The following is a 10905-nucleotide window of genomic DNA, read 5'->3' on the forward strand; positions in this document are numbered from 1 at the left end:
GCTTTCATCTCAAATAGTAATGTCAGGCTGGAGTAACGTTTTTCCCCCATAGTTTGCTTTATACTAGGGATAATTACTTCGTATTTTTCCACACTTAACAATTGCCATCTTCTTAGTCTTCTAGTTTAAGCTTCATGCTGGAATGTCAAGCCCACATTAAAAGTTCAGTAACAAGTAGCAACATGTCAAATGCACTGAAATGAGTCAGTGCACTATACATTTAGCTCATTTTAATTTAAAATAGTGATAAGTGTTTTATTACTTGCACTAGATTACAAAAATAGGGCCATTCTGCATGTTATTGGATATTTCCAAATATCAGATTTCAGAGAGATTTCATTGAGAGGAATCAGGGTACATTTTCAAAACTCCAAATTCCCTCATGACCACCACAACAAGTAGGGAACTTGTAGCTAACATTTCTCTCATTTGAGCTGAAAGGGCCGTTTCCAAGACTATGCCCCCCACCCTAAAGAAAAGAAAACAGAAACTCTGTAAGCCTTTGCCGTAGTGTCGTCTCTTTTAAGACCAACGCTTCTTGAGTACACAGTAAAAGCAGAGTGTACACTATACTCCCAGTCACAGAAGAGGATCACAAATCTACTTAACACAGAGGGCTCTTATCTGGAGCAGTCTGCTGTGGCTGACATGGCACCCGCCACCCCTCCCCCCAGCCGCTCTGCGGAGTTATTTATACAACAGAAGCATCAGGATGGCCGAGCGGTCTAAGGCACTGCGTTCAGGTCGCAGTCTCCCCTGGAGGTGTGGGTTCGAATCCCACTTCTGACAAGACATTTTTGTTTGGAGCAAATAAATAATAAAACAGTGCCCTAGTACCACAACTTAGAATCCTGACAGATGACGTTGACAGATGAAAAATCCTAAATGTAAACAGCTCTGCCATGCTGGTCTAGCCAGTTTCTGTTCCACATAGGTTCCTGCTATAACTCTTGCTTCACACTAGAGTCTGGGTCGTTTGAAAGGAACACTGGACTAAAGGCCTCTGCATGCTACAGAAACTGCAAAGCAACTGCAACACAACATCAGCGCGACTTCAACGCAACATGTTGCAGAGGGTCTTGTAGACTGTGTTGCGAGGATGCTGCGTACCTCTCCCCAAAATCTAAGCTGAACAACCATTGCGTTGATATTGCGTAGCAGTGATTGGTTGGTAGTGAATGGGGGCGGGGCTGCCTGTCACTTCTAGTGTTCCTGGCGCGAGACCAAAAAAAAAAAAAAAGCTTGCAGCCACGGTCTGCTGGGTTCCCCCGGAGGCTAGGAGTCGCAGAGTAACTGCCAGCCATTGACCAACGTCGATGGGGGCATTGGTGGTTCGCTGGTGTTTAATGAATGGACGCAAGCAATGCACTAGGTGGTCGAATCGGTCCTTGGACATCCGAAAATATTGAAAATGCTTCTCCGGGTCAATGGTTCTCATTTGCTTTATCAGCTAATTAAATTTGCCCTCCTCTAGCCTACTGACGTTGAGCGGTCTCTCTCTCCTGGCAATTCAAATAAGCAGCTCTTCCTCCTTGTCGTCAATAGCCTGTTGCTGTAACAGATGTATTTGCATCTGCACATTAACGTCCATCCCTAAAACCAACGTTAGCCAACGTAAAATGAAAGTTACCTAAACTATAAAACGAATCTAAAATAATGAACTAACTAAGTTAACTAACAAACAAACTTAACTTAACTAAAGTAGATATAACTATATTACACTAATAATAATAATAATAATAATAATAATAATAATAATAATAATAATAATAATAATAATAATAATAATTTGGATTTTAAGAGAGAAGCGCCTTTCTCAGACTCAAGGACACTGTACAAGGAAAGGATGGAAAAAATTTGAAATAAAATTGAAAAAAAAAAAAAACATAAAAGATCTGTGTATAGTAACAACAAGAAAAAACAAATAAGATAAAAGAGATGTAAAAAAAATAAAAAATAAAAAACGTATGGTTGAGAAGGGAAATCCGTTATGTAATTGCTAGAGTGTGCAGCGGGGCTGGGCGCGTGCCGCACATCCGGGGTACAATGTTGCATCATAGGCTGTGCGTCGATGTTGCAGAAGCATAAAGGCAGCGTGTCTGCAACACCGTTGCGTTGTCGATGTTGTGTTGCAGTTGCTTTGCAGTTTCTGTAGCATGCAGAGGCCTTAATACAACGCCGATCAATCACGCAGCTAGAAATACAAGTCATGACAACGAGCACAAGGGCACAACAAAAAGCCTGTGCGGATTGGGACACAGCTTCGCCTTCTATAATGAAACCAGTTCTCTAACTGCAGTCAGCTACACTGACATGCCCAGTCTCCGCTAACAGACCCAGCAGCAGGTCTCAGGTTCACCAGATCTCCACTGACCGACCGCAGAGCTACGTCTGTGGGTCGAGGAGCAGACATGAACGGAAGGTATTTGAGATATTCTGGGACTGGTAGTGGTGGGCAGTGGAAGAACATGGGGGGGGGGGGGGGGGGCAAGAGAGCTATAGAAGGGAGGGCTGGTAAGTTACGTAAGCTTAGATGTTGCATGTTTGTACAGGGCTTAGTAAACCTTTTATGTAGCAGTCATATGCACATCGCACACGGTGCTGGGTTGACTTGGAACTTTGGAGAAAACGATGTAGACCCTGGCCCTGCACACTATGCTCCAAAGTACACCGACATATCCGAAAATTGTTTCAACCCTACCGGGTCTTCATTTTCTGTACAGCGCTTAGCCCTGCAGCCCTGAGGGGTTAGCGTAGACAAACAGGTATGTTACAGCATGTCAGGCTGCGCTGGGAGTGTGTGCTGTGCTTTCAGCCTGTGTTCCAGTGGCCGACTCACCGTCAACCCGGACTATCTGTCCTGAAGGGCACAAGGAGATACAGAAAAATACTCCTATCTGCAGGTGCTACGTAAGAGTCATTAAAGGAGGAGCAGAGAGAGAGAGAGCGAGAAGTAGAGTGGCCAACCACTGCCTAATGCTGCTTTCAGACTGTGGAGATTTAAAAACACCATTCTGGCTGGTATCGGACTAGTCTAGTTCACATGTATTTTCAGTCCTTATTGGGAATTTGTTGGCGATGATAATAAAACTATTCCTGCGAATAATGTCAGGAAAAAGCTTTGATTTTGTTGTACAAAGCAAAAGAGGGACCTAATTTTGAGAGGCACAACATCCGGTTTGAAAATCTGTAGCAAAGGATAACAAATTTGAAATATATACTATATATATATATTTTTTTAATGCAGTGCATTATGCCATGGATCGGCCACACACTACGCAAACCAAACACCAGCACCACCAGACAGGCCCTTAGATGGAACCCCCAAGGCAAAAGGAAGAGAGGCCGGCCCAAGAACACCTGGCGCAGGGACTTGGAGACAGACATCACACAGAGCGGACTGACATGGAAACAGCTGGAAAGCAAAGCACAGGACAGAGGACCCTGGCGAACTGTTGTCGACAGCCTATGCTCCCCCAAAAGGAGCGATAGGCGTAAGTAAGTAAGCATTATGCCATTGCTGTCTACGTTGGCATTAGCCGTCATCTCTCATTGGAAAATAATGATATCCAGTTTGCCATCTACCGAATTTATTTATGCTAAATAGTTTTGGCCTATAGGCTATTCTAAAATAATTATAGGAACAAGTGTATCAATTGTTTGGCCTAAAACACACAAATGCACATAATTAATTAACTCTCTCTCTCTCTCTCTCTCTCTCTCTCTCTCAGCACATCTCAATACAAAATCATTAAAGGAGCATTTCACCAAAAAGCAATGTTGATTTATTTTGCACATAATTTCACACACATCCAAAAACTATAAACAGTTTTGTACGCATTAATTTCGTTTGACAGTTATTGAGAGTAAATTAATTGAATATCATTGTGTTAATTACAGCTCAATGAAATTATAGCAGTCGCTATAAGATAAGGTATGGTATTGCTATTATTTCCGCTACATAATTTCATGGCGCTGTAATTAACACAACACAAGGATTCAATGTTCCCGATGACATCACTGGTGGCCATATTCAAACTAATTCACTCCCAATAACTGTCAAACTAAATGAATGTGTGCAAAACTGTTTCGAGTTTTTGGACGTGTGTGAGTCTATGCGCAAAATAAATCAGCATTGTTTTTTGGCGAAGTGCCCCTTTAAGGACATTGGAAACGTTCTTACCAATGCCGGTGTTTGCACTGACAACTAGCATGGCGAAATCTGGGCAGTAGCTGGTGAGACCGGATATGGTTGTCTTCAGGTACTTGTGGTGGCCCGCCAGGTCAATGAAGGTGATCATTTTAGAGGCACACTCGCAGATCTGCTCTGCTGTTCGGGACTCACTGTAATTCACCACCTTAGGTCGAAAACAAAAAGGAAGGGCAACAGCAAAGTACAGAGCTTAGGGGACAATGGACCGATCTCAAGTCTAGGTCTAGTTAAATAGTTTCATATCGGTATTCAACAGTGATATATATATTACATTCCTTGAAGACTTTCTAATTCCTTTAAATCAATGGTACCAGGACTGCCACAGCTAAAGACCCCGATGTTAACAATGAACCTAGTGATAAGCACGACATAACAGATACAACTCGCTGTGACTGCATGAAGCTTCCATTTCAGACAGATGACGTTAAGGCAGCAGACATTCTACGGTAGTTTATGTATCTCTCCCCGACCTCTCCTTTGCTGTTGAAGCCGAGGATCTCAAAGCTGATGCTGGAGGTGCGTCCGGTCTGGATCTCGTGGAGATGTCTGAAGAGGTTGAGCCTCGCCCGTCCCCGTCCGTTGTCCAGCTCGCCCTGTGTCAGGACACCCAGCAGAGTGGACTTCCCAGAGTCCACATTACCCAGCACGGCCACCCGCAGGTCCAGAAACTGAAGGGAAAACCACATACACAAATTTTAAGATATTCAAATTTGTTGAAATATCTAGTTAAAATAGCTCCAAAGGAGATCCCACAGGACTAGGAATCAGTATGGGTTTTGTGGGAGATGGTTAACCTGCTGGTTAACTAGCACCTTACCAATGACCATGTCCGCCATCTGTCAGCCTGCTGTAATTTCATTTTCAACATAAAGTGCAGACATATAAAATCACAGTTTTTCACATTAGGATCTAACATCCCAACAGGCCACCTTGTTTATGGTTTGATTCAGTTTAAAAAATAGACAATAATAAAAAGAATAAGATAGAATAGACAGAGTAAAATAGTGCACTAGTGCAGTGCAATAAGTAGTAGAATAGAATAGACATGAAAATAGAATAGACCTAGAATAGACATGAATCAATAAACCTTTTCTACATAGAAACCAAGTCGGCTTGACAAAGTGTGGTATGAGGTAAGAGACGGTCCTATCAGCTTTCAAAACAACAACACTGTTCCCCCCTCCAGCATCAGAGTAAAGTTCACTCCAAAAATAAGTCAGGATGGCCGAGCGGTCTAAGGCTCTGCGTTCAGGTCACAGTCTCCCCTGGAGGCGTGGGTTCGAATCCCACTTCTGTTCTGACAACAAGCTTTTGAGACGTCGGGAATGTAGATCAAAATGGTCAACTGACCTCTTAACAATAACATGACTTAATTAGCTAGATATACTGTTGGAAAAACCTACTAACCTGCTGATCATCTGGCACTTTGCGAATGAGCACTTCAGCAATTTTACGAGGGATGTCAGACTCAGAATCATAGTCCACCTCTCGCTCTCTGAGAACAGTGATGTCAGCTCCAACTCTGAGAGAGAAAGGTCAACCAATATGTTTGATATTATGTGGCCCTGTATTCATTTGACCTATGGTATTTATTTACACAGTGCAATAACACGATTATTACCAATCAATCAAAAGAAAGGCCTATGACGCTATTTTACCAGATGAGTATTATGGCAACATCATTGATCAATACCAAACAAAGACAATGCTAGAATGGCTGAATGATAGTGATGGTAGCGTTGCAAGAGCCTTTCACACAGAAATGGAAAATAATTTGATTAAGCTGTATAGACAGTTTCAGTGGAATTGCGTTGCTAGGGAACAGCTTGGACTACAGGTGATTTCCTGTTGAATTTGTTGCACTAAACTGACAGAAAATCCAATAGTAGTCTATTCTAGAATGCAAATTTACATTAGTTTTTCTTAGTTGAAATGGTCTATACTCTATGATCTTACTTCTCTGCCATTCTATGAAGGGTACTTAGCGACACCCTCATGTCCTCCTCCGATAGGCCCACCAGCATGCCGTTGTCCTCCACACCAATTTGATAGACAGCTTCTCCCTTCCCCTCCTGCAGACGCCATTTCATCTGCGTGGCCAGGTGCTCAAAGCGGTATTGTGTGGGATTCACCAGCTTCAGCTAGAGACAGGAAAGAGAAAGATTTGAGAAAACAGTGCTAGAGGAGAGCTTGGACAGAGAGGCGGGGCTGTGGTCAGTAGATAAAACATCCCCTAATAACGTCAATAATAATATATTGCAGGCCAAAGATAGAAAAATGAAAGATGAAAGTCTGTGTTTAACTGATGGGAGAAGCAGCTGTCCAGATCACCCTAAAAATGCTCTTGCTAATCCACTGTGGTGTTGGCTTTCTGGGTGGGCATTCTTTGTCATTATGGAGCTTCACCACAGTGAAATTAAAAGGGGACTGCTCTGCTGTGATTTGTACATGTCTATACTACACTATAAAGTGTCAGCTAAATGACTAAATGTAAATGTACCTGGTAGTCTGTCACAGTGCTAGTACTGTGATTTGTACCCGGTAGTCTGTCACCGCTCTACTGTGATTTGTACCCTGGTAGTCTGTCACCGCTCTACTGTGATTTGTACCTGGTAGTCTGTCACCGCTCTACTGTGATTTGTACCTGGTAGTCTGTCACTAGTTTACTAGTTTCCTTGTGTTTCTCTCTATTGACCACGGTCTCCTCAACATTTTGGCTTCATTGTTGTCTCACAAGAAATGCACCTAGATGTACTGATGGACAATTAGTCCAGGAAGTTACTGGCGATGCCGCATGCACACACCCACCCACAATACAAACACAATAAGCAAACAGCAACCAAAGCTTTCGCCCTGACTTTTGTTGCCTAGGTATTAGGGGTAGGAATCTGTGGGACTGTCATGATTCTCAATTAATCACAATTATCTAGGTACTTTGATGGATTCGATTCTAGATTGCTATTAAACATTGTAATACAAAGCTGACATTTACTCACAGTTAGCCACTCTAACCCAAGTGGCGGCGCACAGGAAATAGGCTTTGTGTAAGCTTTGCATATGACACTGTGTGCCGTTTTAATTTAATTTGTTAAGGATAGTGCTGTAGACAACCCTCCCTACACTTCAGGTACCACTTGATTATCTGAAGATTGGCATGTAAAAAAAAAATACAAAACAAAAAATCTGTAATTCTACTTGCATTTCTAATACAATTCTTACGAAAATGCAATGAGAATTGGGAAATGGGAAAATATCTGATTGTGGTACATGTCTAAAAAATTTAAACACAAAAACATCTGTAATGGAAATATTATCATGTCATTATAGATCTGTGTTGAAATACATATTCTATCATACAGTACATATTCGATAGCCTTGACTAGTTTAATATAGGTCAACTAGCAGAGCTCAAAGACACTATGGCTGATGTTCTTAAAACAACCTCAAGGGCCAGGACAGATAGACATTTCCAAGTAAATCACATCTTGTTCTTTTCTTCTTTAATCTTGACTCGTTTTGTCTCAGGGACGACAAACCTTTAGACTTATCTTCTGTTTTTATTCTCTCTTCTATGTTAAATCTATGTTTCATCTTAATGTATGTCATGTCATGTTCAGTGATGTATTTAATTGTACGTCTGACCAAGGTTCTGTCTCATTTCCTGGTCAGACGCTTGTGTACACTTGGTCTCTGATTAGTAACTGAGCACTTTTTCTGTGATCACAGAGAATAAATCTATGTAAATTTTTTACAACTCGACTCAATCTGAAATTACTCAGCTCATCGTTTCTTCTCTTAGAATAATTTCCACAACACATCCTTAATAAAGGAGCACTTGCAAATTGCAATGCCGATTTATTTTGCACATAATCTCACACACATTCAAAAAACATTTTTTTGCACATTCAAAAACACATTAATTTGCAAAACTGTTTAGTTTTTGGATGTGTGAGATTATGTGCAAAATAAATCTGTATTGTTTTTGCCCCTATGCCTGTATGTGTATTTTTGCTTACCTTGTACTCTATATTTCCCTCTTCAGCCTAAAGAGAGAGAGAGGGGGGTAAAGAGAGAGGACAGGGACAATAATTGTCAGACTGAAGAGAAGTGAGACAATAGACTATTGTTTTGTTAAAAGACACAAAGACCACAATCTGACTGAAAGAGCAACCCAACCATCAACGTGTCAATGGATGGTTAAGAGAGACCTGTTCAAAATGGCCTATAGTCTTTCTGGCCTTTGGCTTTATGTGTTTTTAAAATCATTCGTCATCATTTGATGTTACCAGACAAATACATTTAAACAGTGGAAGTGTAAAAACGGCAACCCAACTCTCTGTTATACTACCACCTAGGTAGCTAATATGATATTTCAAGCAGGCATGTTGAGACTTGCCCTAGGAGGAAGAAACCATACATCCTGGACTCCTACTGGTGTTGTTGGTCATGGTCGATTTTTCAAATCAGATCTTTATTTGGCATTGGCCTCTGTCATTAGTGCCAGTGAAACTAAGTCTGCTAATCATCCACATATGAATGAACGAATGAATGAATTAATGAATAAATGAAAACTTTATTCAACAGATTGCAGAATGGGTACAATACAGTACGGCTCAATACACACACTTGTTAAGGGGATGCAGACCAAGACGTTTGTCTTGTTTACATCAGGGTCCCCCGTTTTCAATTCATAGTGCAGATAAAGAGAACAATGGGTTTGTACATGTATAGTAACTTACAAAACACGTAACATGTAAAACCATCGACTACTAAACCACCAATAAGTGTATGGAGAGCAAGCTAGACCTCTGCAGACAGACGGGAATGTTCAACAGCCCCCCCTCTCTCTTTACACGAGCAGCTTGCTGTCAGGCTGCTATTTACAAACACAGCTGCTCTTCTGACTTCTACTACTTGAGTTGTTCAACAACCTGTGACGTTGTTTTCTTTTGCTTACAGAGAACATTATGCATTATGGCGAACAGGTTTTTATTAGCTAGTATAAAGTGCAAACCGTGGCTGCATGAAGGCAACGTTAACTATCGTTAGGTTAACGTCAGCAGCATGGACTGATCTATTTCATTCATTTCCATTCTACTGACTACGTGTCATTCGTCTACGTTTGCAAGCGGGGATGAAACTGGGGGTATGCAAAGCACGATCAGGCTAATAATAATACAGGAAATGCAATGCATAACAATGACAATGTGTTACCTACCACAGGTTAGTTGAACGCTACATTTTATATTTCACTTTTCAAGAATTGCCCCTCCAGGCTCCACCGCCGGACGGGGAATAGTTAGCAGATATGAAGTGACGTTAACTACCCTGCTGAATACATTCGACAAGAGAGAAACAGGCGGGGGTTGTTGTGCTCACCTCTGGTGGTAGATGATATGGAGGGTTATTATTGCTTGGTTTGAAGTTTCGAGACGATCGATCCTTTGCTTTCTTGTTCTTTATTCTTTTAGGAACCATCCCGAAGCCATGTCCCGGGCTGCTAGACCCAACTCCTTGAGGTCCAGAACTCTGTCCAGATCCTGTACCAAAAAGCTCTGATACACGCGTCGTATCCATTATTGCTTTGGGACGTCGCTTACTTACCACTGCTTTGATACACGTAATTTTAGATTCTTAAATTACAATCACACCTCCTAGACATGTAGGCGTGTATTTTGTGACGATGTAGAAACTGATAGTGGGAAGTTCGCTAAAAGAAAACAAAGCATCAACCCCCCCCGCCCCCACTTCCAACTGGACAAACAACAACACTGGTCGTCTGTTTGAGTTTACGGTGGCGTTACGTCAGAGCCCAACGCGTCAGAGGGCGCGTTTGATTTTGCGAGAGGGAGCGCCCGGCTGCACCGGTGTTTTGCTTACGTCGTTAACACTAAAATGTCTCAAGTTGAAAACTCCGCCCATGTAGGGTTTCCCTTAGTAAACATACACATCAAGTGTGTTGCAGTCCGTTTGCATCAGCCAGTCTCTGTGCTCGTTGAACACTATAATAATAATAATAACTAGACAATTCCGCGGGTCTGTATTGTCTCTTTCCACAGCAAACCGGTAGGCAAGGCACCTTGGTTGAGAAATGCAGGCTTCAATCTATGTTGTTTAGTCTATCTGTTCAGTACTGTTTCAAGATGCACAATTACTTTATTATTATTACTGCCCTCCGCAGTTCTTTTGATTGAGCTCTTCTTCTTCTTTCTTCTTTTGAATTTCCCGCAGTGTAGACGATGCACCATGGCGTATTACTGCCCTCCTCAGTTCTTATACTACGCTAGTAGTATGGTTTCCATAGTATGGTCTCTGGTAAATCAAATTTAGATTGTTTACACTCTTCTTCTTCTCATCTTCAAAACACATTACTATCGTCTCTATCTCCTTCTTCTCTGCTCCTCTTGTCTGTCTCCTTCTTCTCTGCTCTTGTCATACAATATTGTCAACAACCACAAAAAAATAACCCCCTCAGGCTCCGAAGCAGACCCAAACTCGGAACAAAAAACACCCTACAGCCCACAACCAAGTGCGGCCTCCACCCACAGCCGACCGCTCCAAAACAGCACCCAACCAGAACAAAGCAAAAACCAATGAACAACAAAACATCTACAAAATGCAAACAAATGCATATCAAACGCCGAACAAAAACCACCCAGAGCACATTGTTGAATATATATAGATACACAAAT

The 10905-nt window shown here is 41.8% G+C and overlaps 1 protein-coding gene across 1 annotated transcript in view; it reads right to left on the bottom strand.

The window, feature by feature from the left end:
• gtpbp2a (GTP binding protein 2a) overlaps positions 1-9956 on the bottom strand; it is a 33750-nt gene extending 23794 nt beyond the window's left edge. The window contains exons 1-6 of the mRNA XM_084321343.1: positions 9593-9956; positions 8230-8256; positions 6170-6354; positions 5621-5735; positions 4684-4881; positions 4184-4358 (exon numbers count right to left, since the gene is read on the bottom strand). Coding sequence (XP_084177469.1) covers positions 4184-4358; positions 4684-4881; positions 5621-5735; positions 6170-6354; positions 8230-8256; positions 9593-9790 — 898 coding nt within the window. The 5' untranslated portion in view covers positions 9791-9956. The remainder of the gene's footprint in view (positions 1-4183; positions 4359-4683; positions 4882-5620; positions 5736-6169; positions 6355-8229; positions 8257-9592) is intronic.
• Positions 9957-10905: the final 949 nt, after the last annotated feature.

Source organism: Notolepis coatsorum (genome assembly GCF_963971535.1).
Source record: "Notolepis coatsorum genome assembly, chromosome: 9".
Taxonomy (NCBI): Eukaryota; Metazoa; Chordata; class Actinopteri; order Aulopiformes; family Paralepididae; genus Notolepis; species Notolepis coatsorum.